Source organism: Toxorhynchites rutilus, chromosome 2 (assembly GCF_029784135.1).
Source record: "Toxorhynchites rutilus septentrionalis strain SRP chromosome 2, ASM2978413v1, whole genome shotgun sequence".
Classification (NCBI taxonomy): domain Eukaryota; kingdom Metazoa; phylum Arthropoda; class Insecta; order Diptera; family Culicidae; genus Toxorhynchites; species Toxorhynchites rutilus.
In genome coordinates, this window is record NC_073745.1 from 344,659,981 (window position 1) to 344,678,201 (window position 18,221).

At 41.2% G+C, this 18,221-nt stretch overlaps 1 protein-coding gene across 1 annotated transcript; it reads left to right on the forward strand.

The window, feature by feature from the left end:
• The first annotated feature begins 9,431 nt into the window (after nucleotides 1–9,431).
• On the forward strand, nucleotides 9,432–12,977 carry LOC129767177 (uncharacterized). Its single transcript, XM_055767800.1, has one exon. It carries the CDS (start codon nucleotides 9,432–9,434, stop codon nucleotides 12,975–12,977), a length of 3,546 nt encoding a protein of 1,181 aa, XP_055623775.1.
• Nucleotides 12,978–18,221: the final 5,244 nt, after the last annotated feature.

Sequence of the window (18,221 nt, forward strand, 5' to 3'; positions counted from 1 at the left end):
ACCCTTTATTTCATAGAAGAAGATTGAGACTGATGGTGCACCATATATGGTTGGTCGTCATAGTGGTTTTACAACTCACTCAAAGTTACAACTGCGTAACGTAGGATAACACGGGGTGATTTGGACCACCCCTTTATCTCAAAAATTACGGCTCAACTTGGATTTTCTGTAATGTCATTTCCTTCTATTGTTGAACCATATGTACCTACACTGGAGAAAAACTTTAGTAAATGCAGCTACCAAATCTTTAGTAGTTGAAACATTGGTAAAATGTACACATTTTTTGAACATATTACCAATCTTCGGTAAAACTGATGTCAGATGCAAAGTACATTCCTACCAAAGATTCGTATATTTTACTACATAGCATTTGTAACCTTGTGTGTTTTCATGCCTAGCAAATGTGTGTGCAGTCGCCTTTTTTCTACTAGAACGTTTTGTTTTTGCTCCGATTCACTATATCTAAATATCTTTTTTCAGCTTCTAAGCGTAGATAACAATTTATTTACATATTATATGGCACGTTGGAGCAGCGTAACAGTAACGAAAATCAACGAGTGGAAAAACTAAAATTAATCAACAAAAATAAAATCCGTGCTCCGCTTGTTCGTAAGGATTTCACCAACAGCACTTCCTCGCGATCGAATTTTTCAGGTAAACAGGTTCATGATACAATTATAAACAAGCCTCTTTTGCTAAAATCCGCCACTTCTTCATTTCTACAGAAGTACTCTAGCGAAAACACCACACAAGGGAGTACCGAAAGACAAAATTCTTTCACTATTTTAACCCCTCAGGAAGCGGCGTACAGCTGGGATGGAGAAATCTGACTCCGAGGAGATTTGCTAGACAACAGCTGGACAACAGTATAATTGCTTATGTGCAATTTGGAATTCGGAGGTAAGTATTTTGTTTTCATTAAATATAAATTTGAATCCGTGGACCAATAAATCTGTCATTATTAAACCGACGAATCGCTTTTGTTCGACCAATATTGATCCAATATCGGTATAACAAATCGTAATTTTTGCTTGACATATTTGCCTACCAATTGTGTTTCGTAAAATGTACCAATGATTAGTAGGGTCGAAAATCACTAAAGAATTGGTAACATGTACCAAAAAATTGGTCATATTTACTAAAGATTTCTCTCAGTGTAAAGTAAAAAAAACTTTAGTAAAACTTCACAAATAGAGGGAAACGGTAGCATAAATACATCAAGTACTTTGAGCGTCAAAAAATGTGAGTTTTCCGATCATGGTTTTAAGGTTTTTCCCGCTGATTAAACAAACTTTTCGTTTATTGTGCGGTAAAGTTCTGTTCTCCTACAAAAGAGGAACAATTTGACGCAGCGAAACTGTAAGTTTGATAACGATAAATGAAATTAATTGCATTTCAATTTTTGGATGTTGTGTGGGGTGACGTGGACACGTTTCTGTGGGGTGAATTGGTCCTACAGGTTTGAGACTTTTCTTTGGTCTAATTGATTCCAGATGCCGCTGAATTACAAGGAGAGGATGGACAGACAACGTTGGAAGAAGGAGGAGCTTGAAAGAGCAACGCAGGCCATCGAGAACGGACTTTCTTTGACCAAGCATCAAAAGTGTTTTAAAATGCTCGACCAACAGTAAAAAGGTTCATGCAGAATTCGAGATGGTGTCAATCAAACTTTTCTGGTCTGGAATCTGGCCAAGACACCTGGTATCGATCCCAAAACATTGTCACTGATTGTATCATTATCCCAAAATACTTTGCATAAACATAAGTATGTTTTTTCCGATGAAACACACACTGGACCAAATCACCCCACATACGGTCCAAATCGCCCCGCATCAAATTTTAATGTCCAAAATGAGAGAAAACAAGTGTAGCTCAGTATACAATGGGACATTTTCCATTTAGACCGTATTGGTTTGGAAATATTAGGCGATTTGCTTAGGTGGTCCAAATTCCCCCCCTTTTCCCCTACTGGCCATTTACTGCGTGATTCACAGACAGCATTTAGTAGCAAAAAATCTGAGCCCTAGATCTGCAGTGCAGTGTGACGATTTCAACTTTATTGAAATAATATCAATAATATCAATCCTTCTGACGAAACATTCAAAACAAAATTTAAGCAGAAGAGAATATTCACAGTTCCTCATTTGTCAAAATTATCACAAAAGCTTCAAGACCATGTTATAGGGTAAATGATCTTGGTTTGTCCAGTCGAAAATATGATCATGGTTTGCCCACTTTTTTGAATGCTCTAATTCAGCGCTCCTGTGTCAAATAAGGCCTTCGAATGTTTCGAAACATATAAATGAAATTGCCTTTTACATGATTTATAGTAGTTTGATAGTATATTTTTTCGAAATCACATGTTTTAAAGGATTATGAAATACACCTTCTATTTGTGTCAATGCGCCCCTCATTCGAGCTAACTTTTAATCGATCACCAGATGATTATTTGGCACGTATTCAGACCTTTTCTGGATTACAACACTTATAAATATTGTAAACATCATGCTTGCTCACCATTTGTATCGGATTGACATAGCTAAACCATTAAATTAACGCATTTTGATGAACTCAATTCTGATCATGAGTTGTCCAATTCAATAATGTTGTTTTGTCCACAGGATTTCTATGGCAACCGCTTGGCGCACTGCAGTTTGTTTATGGTGTGCTTCGCGCATAGCAGAAGTATGGGTTTTCTGTGTTGATTGTGTTGAGGTGAACACTTCTAAAATGCCCAAGAAAAGGCAATATTCTGAAGAAAGCCTAAATTATGAATGAATCAATATGATGACAGTAAACTCAAGCAATGATAAATGCAACATCTAATTGTGAATTCGAATGTTTTCATTCAAAAATGGAGATTTCTAAAACCGGACAAACCATGATCATTTTTTTGGGCAAACCATGATCATAATTCTTCTTTAAGGAAAATCGTTAAAAAACATAAAAATTTGAATAATTTCAACACCTTGTGGTAGTATTAGCAACTAGAGACTTGGGGCTTTTCAACAAACCCAAACTCTTATCGATTATGTGTGATTTTCATGAAGAAAAATCGATTTGCATTTACTAGTTGCGTAAACCCCAAATTGGACAAACCAAGATCATTTACCCTATTATCATATGTCACTCTCTCGGACGCATTACACAAGGAATTTCCTAAAATGTTTTTGTATCTTCAAAATTTTCAAATTCCTCAATGATTAATAAATCAATACTATACCACATCCATAGAATGAGCTAATGTGATAATGCAAGAAAAGTTGATAATAAATATCTTCTCGTTTTTCATCAATGGAATTTTTTTGGTCTGGAATCTAGCCAAGACACCTGGTATCGATTCCAAAACACTGTTACTGATTGTAGCATTATTACAAAATACTTTACATAAACATAAGTATGTTTTTTCGATAAAACACATACTGGACCAAATCACCCCGCATCAAATTTTAATGTCCAGTGTTTGCCAATTGATTCATTCACTGAAAAAAATCGCTTTCGTTTGTTCAAATATGATCATACAGCAATCATTTCCCCCAGCGGCATTTTTTGTGTTGTTGTCACGTGCTACAAGTCACGACACAAAATAGAACAAGACAACTCTGCTTCGGTTCGCACTTCATGATACACCAACACGCAAACAAACCCGTCATGTACGCTTTGCAGAAAGTTTATTTTCTTCTTTGCCTCTAACCAGAGATGCCAACCTCCCTAATTTTCAGGATTTCCCAGACTTTTTAGCACGCTCCTGATTTTTCTTGATTTTTGTACTCTTCATTCTCTAGACGCAAAACTGTACTTATTTTTTTTTATAACTACCCTCAATTGTTTCGTGGCTTTCCAAAACAGTGCTAGAAAATTTCATGAAGCCAGATTGTCAGACGAATTTATGAAATTACAACGAGATTAAGTTTGAGGAACAACATTACTTTATTGAATATAATGTGAATGTAGTTGTATCTCCAGAGTTATTAATGGAGGAATACGTTTCAGAGTGTATTCAAGGAAAACATTTTTTTAATCCACAGTATACAATGATTTTATATGTAATTTGTTCGTCTGATTCAAAGTAGAATCAACTTTAATGATGGGGCTATGGTGAATATATCTATAACCGTACTAAATATCCTAGAAATTATGTATGCTTTTCTCATTTGTTGAGTAAAGATTCATTCCAAAGCATGGACGATGAATTCAGTGACAATTTGAATATTGATTTCTACGCAATTGACTGTAGCGAGGAATGCTGTAAAAACGGCAAAATTTCCCCAATCCTACGTCTAAAAAAGCAATGAAGAGGACTGAATGCAAAGCGGAATTTTGAGGCAAAGCCGTAATCGAGGATTTTTTGACATACAAGTAAAAAAAAGATCGATTTTCACCTCTTTTCTCTAATGATGGAAAATGTACTATTTTGAATTTTTATAGTAAAAGCTGTATGCTATCTTGAATAACAATGAGTTGAACTATAATAAAGGGTGTGTCACATCAAATTACATCACGGAAAAAACGCTGTAGAAATTCGCCCAGTAGACCGATCCTTTTGAAAATTTTAGACAGTAAAATAAAAACTATTAAACAACTTTTGGCATTTTCTTTTTATTCATACTTCGAGCCCAAGCCCGTATGCTCGCACCTTCCTCTTTACCCCGTCCATAAGGTTCTATACAACGTCAGGTAGTAGTTTTTTTTGAACAGAAATTCATTTTCTCTTGAAGTCCGCCTCCGATTTGACAACTTTTGGGTTCTTCCGGAGGGCCTGCTTCATAATCGCCCAATATTTCTCTATTGGGCGAAGCTCCGGCGCGTTGGGCGGGTTCATTTCCTTTGGCACGAAGGTGACCCCGTTGGCTTCGTACCACTCCAACACGTCCTTTGAATAGTGGCACGAAGCGAGATCCGGCCAGAAGATGGTCGGGCCCTCGTGCTGCTTCAATAGTGGTAGTAAGCGCTTCTGTAGGCACTCCTTAAGGTAAACCTGCCCGTTTACCGTGCCGGTCATCACGAAGGGGGCGCTCCGCTTTCCGCAAGAGCAGATCGCTTGCCACACCATGTACTTTTTGGCAAACTTGGATAGTTTCTGCTTGCGAATCTCCTCCGGAACGCTGAATTTGTCCTCTGCGGAGAAGAACAACAGGCCCGGCAGCTGACGAAAGTCCGCTTTGACGTAGGTTTCGTCGTCCATTACCAGGCAATGCGGCTTCGTCAGCATTTCGGTGTACAGCTTCCGGGCTCGCGTTTTCCCCACCATGTTTTGCCTTTCGTCGCGGTTAGGAGCCTTCTGAAGCTTGTATGTACGCAGGCCCTCCCGCTGCTTGGTCCGCTGGACGAATGAACTTGACAAATTCAGCTTATTGGCGACATTCCGGACCGAACTTCTCGGATCACGTCTAAACTGCTTAACTACGCGCTTGTGATCTTTTTTATTGACGGAGCATCCATTTTTGTCGTTCTTCACCTTCCGGTCGATGGTTAGGTTCTCGAAGTATCGTTTTAGTACTCTGCTGACCGTGGATTGGACGATTCCCAGCATCTTACCGATGTCCCGATGTGACAACTCCGGATTCTCGAAATGAGTGCACAGGATTAATTCACGACGCTCTTTTTCGTTCGACGACATTTTTCCAAATTTACGAAAAATTGACAGTGAAGCATGGCCAACGTGATCTATACACTCTTATCTGATTATAAGCGAAAGCTGAAGATATAATTCCTAAAAATTAAATTTCTACAGCGTTCTTTCCGTGATGCAATTTGATGTGACACACCCTTTAATCTTAGAAAAACGGGAATTTTAGCGGTATGTGGACCCCTGAAATAGACATATTCCTTAGGGTGACCATTATGCCCCCACTTTCCCTAATGTGAAACAAGAAAAAGTCACACCTATGTCCCGTCGCTAGTAACTAAGTGTTAGATGGACGTGTTATAAGAATTTGATCGTTCAAGAATGTCTCCAACCACGATGAAATTTTTGAAGAAAATTGAACATTTTTGTCACCAGTCGTACTGCGAATTTCTTATGCCCAAAGCATCAACCAGAATATGACGAACGTTCTCTTAAGCGATATTTAATCCACGGACTAGCTCTAGCGGACTCTCAAACTTAAATGACGATTTCCGAGCAACATTTCTGGAAGTACACGAAATCAGATTGGGTGACGACCCTATGAAAAAATTGACAATGCAAATTTCCGCTGATAATAGCGAGACCCGAAATTCCAAACGAAGTGGTTTCACACGCTCGAGTGCTTGGGTCAGCGATTAAGACCCTCCTCGATGCAATAAAATGCGCCACAATGTAGGGAACATTACGAGTTCCAAGAAAACGCGACAATTAAAAACAAGTATAATGTTCGGCAGCGATAAGATCGAGAATACCATATCGATGCACGACGTCGCATCATATTCCATAGACGGGGCATTCATCGTGGCGATGGTGATCGCCATCATTTACTACCATTGGAGGAGAAACACGAAACGACTGCGCGAACTGGAAGGGGCGCAGCGGAGGATCCGACTCGATAGTGTGAATGCTGTATAATCAAAATAATGCGAACGCTGTATAATCAAACGCACATTTTGTGCTGACATGGAGAAACAAGAAACACCCAAGTGACCTAAGCAATGTAAAATTTAAGGAAATACAGTTCAGTCTAAAACCGACCGTGAAGGAGTTAGTACTTAGTCCGAAAGCCGTGTTGGGCCACTATGGCCCAATACTAACATCTTAATTTTAACGAACAACATTTGGTGACCCCGACGTGATCGCACTTCGAGCGATCACGGACTCGCGAAAGTAATCGATTCTGATAAGTGAAGTGACATTCTCTCCGCGCGCGAAAAAGTGATGCCATTGCATGGCTGTATAATCGGAAAGTGAAGTGACATTGTCTCAGCGCACGGAAGATGTTGCGCCATTAAGTGGCTGAAACCAAGAAAATGAATCTCCCATTCGCGGGAAGTATGGTGTGCCACTGCGTGGCTAAAAATTAACAAAGTGAACTTCCTACTCGCGGGAAGTATGCTGCGCCACTGCATAGTTATTACAATGCGCCACTGTGTGGCTGAAAATTGACAACGTGAATTTCCCATTCGCGGGAATCATAACATGACACTGCGTGACTGTGTGATCAATAAGTAAACTTCGCCCGTGAGCGAAGCACGGTGTGCAACTGCGTGGAAGATGTGTGATAAACACGAATTATTGTGACTGATGTGAAAAATTTGTAAAGATGAATTCTCGACATTCCAACGACCTACTGTATTCCATGTGCTACATGTATATGAGGGATACGGAGGAGAATTTGAAACAGGACCCGCGTCGTACGCGGGAAGAAGCTGCAGCGATAAAACTGATAATATCGCACATGTTCAACTTGGCGGCAGGAGCCGCGGTTATAAACAGATACGAAAGCAGATTTACCACTGAACTAAATAGATCGGCCGAAGCCATAGCCGACTATTTAGACTGGAGCATAATCAATGACCCAGCTAAGTATTTGAGTCAATCAAACAAGTAAAGCGGTTAGTAATTATCAAATCAAATAAACATGACGACAAACGAGGACGATGCCGTTGAAAGCTGGAAAAAGCAGCTAACGGCACTGGAGCAAAGCATTGCTCCGATTATCAAAGACGCATGCAAATTAGCAGAAGACGACGACGAAGTCGAAACATTACTAGTGCAACAAGAAGTACTAACAAGCTTGTACGATCAAGCTTGTGCAGTGATACTGAAAATTGAGGGCCAAACGGGGCCCTCCAAGAGACGGGATGCTCTCCTCCCCGCATATATCAAGTCCAGAGCCAGTTTGGCAAAGAGAATACGGCATGCGCAATCACAGACGAATGAACCGAGTCAGGATGAAGGTTCAAGGCAAGTACTGGATCAAACAATGATCACCGGCAATAGCAAGGCCGATTATTTACCCCGATTGGAGCTCCCGAAGTTCCGTGGGTCAGCCACCGAGTGGCTATCGTTTAAAGCCCGCTTTGAGAAGCGGATTGCGACCCTAAACGAGGATGCAAGCAAATACGCTTTCCTGGCGAAATGTTTAGAATACGAGCCCGCTCGTAACTCCTGCGAAGCACTCGAGAATTCAGGAGTGCCTTTCACTGAAGCCTGGGCCAAACTGGAAGCAAGATTCTACAAGAAACGAATCGCATATGAAGGTTACTTTTACACTCTGCTGAAAATTAAAAGGATACATAAGGCATCGCAAAGAGCGATACTAGGACTGATCGACGCTGTCGATACACTATTGTCCGCCACTCGACAAATAGCAAATGAACAACCTGGCGAACCAGATTGCATCGCCAATGGGTTACTAATATGCTTAGTGAAAGAACGATTGGATGAATCAACACTTTCTAAGATTGAAGAAAAGTTGGACCTCCAGCGCATTTATGTTTGGAGCGAATTCAAAATAGAATTAGAGCGGCTGGCTAACCAGATGACTTGCAAAGTGGCTGCCGAAACGGCACACTCTAGTCATCGACCCCAGCCGAAAGTCGTAGCAGCAATCGAAGGCAAAGCTGCGACCACCAAAGACAAAAGGGAAGCACAGCGGTGCTACGTTTGTCACAATGAAGGACACACAGCATTTACGTGTCCTAAATTCACGAAAATGAGCATCCCAGAACGATGGGAAACTATCAAAGCAGGGAGGCACTGCTTTAATTGCCTCATACCTGGGCACTCAACGAAGGAGTGCAAATCACAACGGAAATGCCAAATATGCAGCACGAAGCATCATACACTACTTCATCGTGGAGACTCTCCCAAGGGGGACGAGATCCAACAATTGCATCCCGAGAAGGATGTCAATCAAGCACAAGCAAGTTCAACGAAATGACTAGCTCAGGAAGAATACGTCTTTCTGGGCACAGCCATAATTCATGTTAAGGGTGAGCAGAAATGGCACCCTCTTCGATGTCTACTTGATTCAGGGAGTCAAGTAGAAACAATCACAGAAAAGGCTGCTCGAAGCCTAGGAATTCCGCAACACTCGGTAAACGTAACCATTAAAGGAGTTAGCGGACAAGCACATGTTAAAAGGGGTATCAAAACTGTGATAGCCTCTCACGCAAGCAACTACAATGAAAGTTTAGAATTGATCATAGTGCCAAAGATATTGGACGATCAACCAAGCACAGCTATTGATGAAAAGGGTATACGGATACCAGAACAATTGCACCTTGCCGATCCCCAGTTTTACAGATCGAATGAAATCGACATTCTCCTCGGAGCGAGAATATTTTTCAAAATTCTAATGCCAGGCCGGCTTAGCGTAGCCAACGGTCTTACGTATCAAGAGTCCAGCTTGGGCTGGATTGCATGTGGGACGCTACGTCACAGCAGCCCATCAACCACTGTATTGTCTGCTACAAGGTGTAGCAGAAATGAATTCGAATTCCCACAGGACGAAATGGCCAAACTCATAGAGAAGTTTTGGCGTCTTGAAGAAGCGTGCTTTCAAGACTGGGAACCAAAGCAACATGACGAATGCGAGGCGGAAAGTCACTTCCGCACAACGTTAGAGATCGCTCCCGACGGGAGATACATTACACGAATGCCCCTACGGGGGGAGCCGTCATCGTTAGGCGACTCTTATCAACAAGCATATAGAAGATTCACATCGCTTGAGCAAAGGCTCAAGCGGAATGCAGACCTGTACAAAGAGTACAGGGCATTCATGAATGAATATGAAACACTGGGACATATGGTACCAGTCACCACAGAAGACTTTCACAAAGTAAAGTATTTCATCCCTCACTCGTGTGTGGTGAAACCAGATTCAACATCCACCAAGGTTAGGGTGGTGTTCGACGCAAGTGCAAAGACGTCAACCGGAGTATCCCTGAACGATATACAAATCGTGGGACCAACCATTCAAAAGGACTTATTTGATCTGCTAATTGATTTCAAGACGCACAACGACGTGCTAGTAGCAGATATTGCAAAGATGTACAGACAAATTCACATCGCATACACAGACACTTGGTTACAATGTATTTTGTGGCGCGACAGCCCCAATGATCAATTGAAAGCGTATAGACTGACGACTGTCACATATGGTGAAGCGTCTTCATCATTCTTGGCCTGTAGGGCACTACACGAAGCAGCTGAAGATTATCGGTCGGTAAATCCGAGAATTGCCGACACCATTCAACGATCGTTCTATGTTGACAATCTAATGATTGGAGCGTCCAACGCAGATGAACTGACGGAGACGAAACGAGAAATAGAGCATGCATTGTCACTTCATGGATTTCCACTTCGAAAGTGGGCATCAAACAACGCAAGCGTACTGGAAGGAATTCCAGAGAAAGACTTGGAACCATTGATCCAAGTTGGTGACCAAGAGGTCATAAAGACATTGGGGATAGCCTGGAACCCCAAAACAGACGTGTTCCAGTTCATCAGTACGAAAAACATAGGTGAAACATACGAAGCGCTCACAAAGCGACAGATGGTCTCGAAGATTTTGAGACTGTATGACCCAATCGGATTGATACAACCTGTAATCATTACAGCTAAAATATTGATGCAAGAATTGTGGACTTATAACGTCAGCTGGGACGATGATGTTCCAGATCAAGCACTAAGCTCATGGAAGAAGTTCGAAGCTTCATTAGTGGAGCTCAGCAAGATAGAAATACCTCGGATGTCGACTCCGAGTCATACGATCGCACTAGATTTACACGGATTCAGTGACGCCTCCGAAAAGGCTTATGGATGCGTCATTTACTTACATGCAATCAACTTAAAAGGAGAAGAGAGTACGAATCTCTTATGTTCGAAATCGAGAGTGGCGCCTTTGAAGAAGGTCACTCTGCCCCGTCTGGAACTCTTGGCGGCGGCACTTCTAGCAGAACTAACTGCTAAAATAAAGAGCATTCTGGCCGGTCGAATCTCGTCGGAATATTACTACAGTGATTCACAAGTAGCGCTAAGTTGGATCAAATCTTCAAATACACGTTGGGGAACCTTCATTAGAAATAGAGTGCAGAAGATACACTCCACCACGAATCCAGAGCATTGGAAATATATATCTACGAAAGAAAATCCGGCTGATATGGTTTCGAGAGGAATTCCAGTCAGAAAATTACGCGAAGCAAAACTAGAATTTTGGTTACACGGACCGGAATGTATACGAAGAAGACAATATTATCTGCAGAGCGGCTACGAATACACTGCTGCTGCAGAACAGGAAGAGATTAAAGAACCAATAACACGATTGGTAGCAGCAACAGGAAAGGCATGCGAAGACTTAATCGCAAAATACCCGCACCATCACACTCATGACAAAACAGTAAGACACTTTGCATGGCTGTGTAGAGCCATAAACAATATGAAGAAGGTCAATAAAGACACAGGCATCAGAAACGAAAAGAGATCGGGCCCACTCACCACCACTGAATTGAATGAAGGACTAACACTCGTAGTCCGAATTATGCAAGCCACTATTTATCCAAATGAAGTAGCGGAATTACGAAAAACTGGGAAGGTGCCTACGAAAGGACCTTTCCAGCATCTCAACGCAATCGTCAGAAATGGAGTCATACATGTCACAGGGAGACTCCACAATGCAGAAATGCCCATCTCACAAAAGAATCCAATATTGATTCCCAAATCGCACCCATTTTCGAGGGTAATAATTCAAAAAATACATGAGGATAGATTTCACGCCGGAACAGATCTGGTAATAAACGAATTTCGACAAAGATTTTGGATGAGGGATCTCCGAAGGACCGTACAAGGAGTCATTCAACGATGCATCTTATGTGCCAAAGCGCGGCCCAGACGTTTACAGCAACGAATGGGACAACTGCCCTCGCCCAGGGTAAATGAATCAGTAGCGTTCACTCACACGGGAGTGGACTTATGTGGGCCATTCGAAGTATATCTCAATCAAAAATCGAAATGCAAGACCACAGCATATGCTTGCATCTTCATATGTTTTGCGACCAAAGCAGTTCACCTAGAAGTCGTCGAAGATCAGTCGACGGCAGCGTTCATATCAGCACTTCTCCGTTTCACATCAGTGAGGGGAATACCCGAGGTTATTTACTCCGACAATGGGCGGAACTTTGTCGGGGCCAGCAGAGAACTCAATCGTTTACGAAGAATATATAACAATGAAGTTTTTCAAAACAAATTAGTTGATATTGCGGCAACTCACAGAATAAGATTTTCATTCATTCCACCCCGAAGCCCCAGCTTTGGAGGACTTTGGGAAGCGAACATAAAGGTAGCCAAGCGGCTCTTTAGTGCAGCGGCCAGAGGAGCACAGCTAAACATCATGGAATTGCAGACACTGTTCTACCAAGTGGCCGCAATAATGAATTCGCGACCACTCACACCTGTTTACACGACGCCAGATTCACCGACCGCGATCACACCCGGTCATTTTTTGATAGCACGCCCAATGCTAGCCGTGCCCATCCCTACGCAGAGTAAGGATGGAAGCAATCTCACAACCAGATGGAAACGAGTACAATCGCAGCTCGAACAATTTTGGAGAAGATGGAGAGACGAGTATCTCCACCAGTTACGTGATTATGCAAAATGGACCAAGCAACAAGCCAACGTTAAGGTAGGCCAAATCGTATTGATCGGAGACGATCACCTTCCCGTAGCAAGGTGGCCTATGGGAATTGTCACACAAATACACCCTGGAGATGATGGAGTAGTCCGAGTGGCAGTAGTGCGAACCGCTACCGGAATTTACAAACGCAACGTGCGAACACTTGCTCCTCTACCAGTCGAGGAGCACACCATTCAACCCATTATAGAAGAGTATGACAACACAGCTGATAACGAACAGCAATCTCAAGCCGAAGCAATCGAACTAGAAGACGATCCCCCTCCCCAAGCACCCCAAATGATTTGGGACGGTAGACTACGCCCTCGTCCCAAAGGGGGGAGAAAATGGAAGTACACGAAATCAGATTGGGTGACGACCCTATGAAAAAATTGACAATGCAAATTTCCGCTGATAATAGCGAGACCCGAAATTCCAAACGAAGTGGTTTCACACGCTCGAGTGCTTGGGTCAGCGATTAAGACCCTCCTCGATGCAATAAAATGCGCCACAATGTAGGGAACATTACGAGTTCCAAGAAAACGCGACAATTAAAAACAAGTATAATGTTCGGCAGCGATAAGATCGAGAATACCATATCGATGCACGACGTCGCATCATATTCCATAGACGGGGCATTCATCGTGGCGATGGTGATCGCCATCATTTACTACCATTGGAGGAGAAACACGAAACGACTGCGCGAACTGGAAGGGGCGCAGCGGAGGATCCGACTCGATAGTGTGAATGCTGTATAATCAAAATAATGCGAACGCTGTATAATCAAACGCACATTTTGTGCTGACATGGAGAAACAAGAAACACCCAAGTGACCTAAGCAATGTAAAATTTAAGGAAATACAGTTCAGTCTAAAACCGACCGTGAAGGAGTTAGTACTTAGTCCGAAAGCCGTGTTGGGCCACTATGGCCCAATACTAACATCTTAATTTTAACGAACAACAATTTCTTTTATTTTGTCGATATTTTCATCAGTTGAAGAGGTGGATGGTCGTCCTTTACGTGGCGAATCTCGACCGTCTTTGAATGCTTTATATCATTCATACATAGTACATAGTAGTTGACATAGACGAGTCACCGAATGAATTCTGCTACATTTTCAACGTTTCGGCACAAAAAAAATTGTTTGCAACACAAAAGTTCACACAATATTTTTGATTAATAGATGTATCCATATCAAAAATCGCAGAGGAAAGAAATGTTAACTTTTTCTTAATAACACTGTAAACGAACCAAATGACAGATCGCGCTCAAAATTGACATTAAGACCACTGCTGGACTCAAATAGATGAGTGAAATTGGAACCGGAAACAATCGCATGCTCGATTTATTTTTCGCTAGTCAAGAACTGTGCCAGGACATTATGCAAGCTCCATGAACTAATGAACAACCCGAGCCGCTAAACGTCGCAGCTGCCACTCAAAACGTTCCTCAATTTTGGTTAGTGCAGCTGGAAAAAAATGAAATCCTCCAATGAATGGGGCTCACACGGTACTTCATCACTTGTTCTCAAATATTACATGCATTCACTGACAAAACAAAACACGCATTTTTCTACGACCAATTGATTGATTGCTTTAGGTCAGTTGAATTTAATATCAAAATATCAAATATCAAATGAATATTTGAATTTTTACATCAAAATGAATGAATGTCTCAAACATTTTATTCATGCCGTCAATATTTGTTTCAGGTCGAGCTTACCTTGTGCACTGAATCAGCTGACAAAACCGTATCTGAATCAGAATTCATGAAACGTGCATAAGACTGATTTGTCATGTGCTGCTTGAAATGCAATCATTCGATCGTGTGTGCTCATTCTCGTTACTCACCTCGCATCCAACTCGGATCGACAGTCGAGCTCAGATGCCCTTCATGGCACGCTTTAATTGCATGTTTGCGGCTCAGATTGTGGTTCATGTAGAACTTTTCTCGCGAGAAAAGGCAAATTAACGTGTCTCTCGGATGATGTGAATGTACCAGCGGGGAGTTCTTGCCCTAGTTCAAGGTATGGTAGAAATAATTTGTTCTATGCAGTTATGAAGAATGAGCGCGTTGTGAGTGGAAATTGGGGTTACAAAACCAATAAATTTAAATACCGGTTCACCATAAAATTTTTGTCGACAGAAATTCATAAATTAATGAAAAATTATGAACTTTGAAAAGAACATGAAATGTTCCAATCGAATTCTATTGAACAATCTGATTATTTTCCTTCTAGTTAATAAATACTGTAACAAATCAATGTTATTCAGAAGCAGTTATGTTGACGTTTTTTATGTATTCTAGAAAAACTATTGAAATAGCAACAAGTTTCACGTACTAGGTACAAAACTTACAGCGTATCTCACAATGCCTCTTTAATTTAATCTAGTGCCACACTTTCAACGAAAGCTTGTAATATCCTCATGTTTTTAACGTGAATTTACATGTGCGACAAACTGTTTGATCTTATGTCGATAACGAAACACAATGGCCTTGTATTTCCGGGATTCGACGAGAGTTGGCAGTCTTACTTTGCACTCGCCCAACGCTGTTATGTCTGGGTATACTATTTTTTGGCTTTCATTTTACTAAGCTCTTATGCAAACACGTCGAAATATCGCTATTTTGCCTGTTGGCGCTGTACTTTGAACGTAAATACCGCTCGCCCTCGCTTTATTCTCCTTTTTATTCGTGGCCATGCCGTAAGTAGGACCCGTTTTCTGACGATTCAGAGGCATTTCCATTCGTCTTACCCACATATAGTTTGATTGAATAACACCTTCTCGTGCTAGTCACTCCTGTTGGTACCTTGTTTTCAACCCTAGGGTTATTCCGTTGCCCCATTTCACAATCCTCAATCCGCTCCTCCACAAATATCGCTTGTTAGATCAGCTTCTCTGCGTTGGTATCGTTTTCCAGCGAACACAGCACAGTTCCATTCTCTCGGAAGCTGGTACAATTTTCATTGCAGTTAATTTTAATTGCACAGACATTGACCCGCAGTTTGCAAAATCCATCGAATGAAATGAATACAGAAAACAAATCTTCAATTTCTCGTATTAATGTAATTAATCTTAGCCGCAATTTATATCTAGATATTTCTCAACTGAAAACAGGTCTCGAGATGGTAATTTTTGTTTAAAAAAAATATCAGTTGGATTCTTGGCCAGGAATTGAGGTCTTTTTCTTCACTTTCATCTCCTTTCCAGTTACCATTTCCTTGATTTTATCCACGTTGACTTCAATTAAATACATAGATGACGGACCAAAGTGTGGCAATTCACAACATGGGATGCTGCAAGTTAAGAAGGTGGTTATTTCGCTATAGAGCTGTTTGCATCGAACTCATATTCTTCTCTTCTGAATATGATGCGTGTACAAGAAACGTTCACAAAAGTGGTTTATCTTGACCGTCAGGATGTAAGTACTCACTTCCATCCAAAACATAACGAGCCAAACGAGGTAAAGTATTGAATTTACCTCTCATCACCATACTCGCGTCAATGGCTGTCCAACGATTGAAGGTACAAAGGTCAGACATCCCCTGAAGATAACTGTCTTGTACAATATAGAAATATTTATTTATCTTCATAAATAATAGTTAATGGCATCACGAGTGAGGAAGCTGAGCGAATTTAAACACATGGTGAAAAAAATCTCTGCATGTGATGCAATTTACGACGAGTTTTTTGTCCAAATGAAAGCGACGATAACGACGACGAGGCTTGTTGGATCATCAGTCTGTGTGAAATGAACATTATTTTTGACAAACCTTCGATGTTCAAAGTTTCACGCTAAAATAAGTTCAATCGGTGCATTAACCTGACTAATATGTTCCATTCACAGTTTCGCAGAAACACACTCGCTTCAATTAGCTTCGGCGTGTAAAGTTTTCGATTATTTTACTCTCCTTACTAAGGGCAAAAATACATGCTAGCATTTTAAACTGGTAAGGCAGCAAAATGCCCACCAACCAACCAATCGCACCAATCGTTCGTTCGAGCAGTCTTCGTCGTAGAACATGTTTATTGAGAAGCTTCGAGAAAATGTTATGTCACATATGTGCACGGCAGAGAGCTGTGGCTTTCGATCGCGATTCAGTTGTTCTTTGAGGCAATGGTTAAAAGTTGACCGGCTTCCAGCTGCCAACGGTGTAATCCAACCGTGGAATGCTGCTGTGCAGCTCTGAAGGTTGGAGAAAATGGTAAAAACTTGTGCAGTATATGATGCAACCGAAAACACATACCGGAATGGTGCTTAATAAGCAGTTCCCTGGCGTACCAGTTTAAGCAAATTGTCGCGTTAATTAAATTTTGTTCCTTAGTCAAAGTTCATTTGACAGTGTGCCGTTTGTTTTAACGGCAAGAACGAATTAGAGATGAACTTATTCGTAACAATCTTCATATGAGTGATGACCCTAGGGTAAGTGAGGGTAATTTGGGCTGCCTAAGCCAGTGGTTTTCAACCTTTTTTGCTCAATTCCCCCTTTGCGAAAATTAATCCCAGTGATTCACCCCTATCAGTATTTTGTAACAAAGTCTGTAGCATATCAGTAAAGTAATGTAAGAATATCAACGGTTTTCATGTCATATTCGCAACAAATTTGATTTTATACTTGTATCTGATACAAAAAATGTATATAAAGTTTGGCAAGTCAGTATGGCACCTGCATCTGAACGCTTTCCGTCTAAATCGTAATTCTTGAGAACGTTGTTGAAAAGCACAACTCATATTATCGATATCCACTCTGTTACGGTGTTTTGTTCCCATCAGCAGCATTGTAGGAAATCCAGATTCACATAAATTCTACGTAGAAGACAACAACACTCGTAACGCTTATTCTGCATATCAGGATAAGAATTGATCATTTGTAGATCTATGAGTATGAAACTTTCGTCACTGTCAGTCAAAAGACATTTCAAACCATGTCCAAATGTTTCTTTGATCTCAGGTAAATATGTTTCAAGTTTAACTTGTTGTGAAAAGTCTTGACAAATACTGTACAATTTCATTTTTTATGGTCTTCTGTACTGTTTCGTCGTCTGTTCCATCATCATTCACTGACGAAAGTCTTTCGAACATTGCGCAGTTGTTCGATTGAACATTACACTTCAGATTTGGAAATGTTTGCCGAGGATCGCAAATTGTATCCAATAAAGTTTTTGTGGCAATTTTTGCTAATCATTGTCATCTTCAAAACGAAGTAAATGTGCAATATTCCCATGCACAATTCCCCTCATTTAATGACTAAATTCCCCACTAGGGGGGAATTCTAATATTTCTAATATTAGGCTGTCAAAAAAGTCCTGTATTTTTTTTGAATTTTCATTTGGTCATAAAATTAGTTACAATCATCTGTTTTAAGTCAAATATGCGCCGTTTTGTTCGATGACTTGTTCCCAACGAGATGCCAACTTCATAATACCCCTGTTATAGAAGCTCGCTTCCTTATTGGCGAAAAAACTCGGATAGCCAATTTTCACAGGCCTCTTTTGTGGCTAACTTCTGACTACCTAGCTCGTTCGCCATGGACAAAAACAGGTGGTAGTCACTTGGTGCAAGGTCCGGACTATACGGCGGATGCAAAAGAACCTCCCATCCGAGCTCCCGGAGCTTCTGGCGCGTCA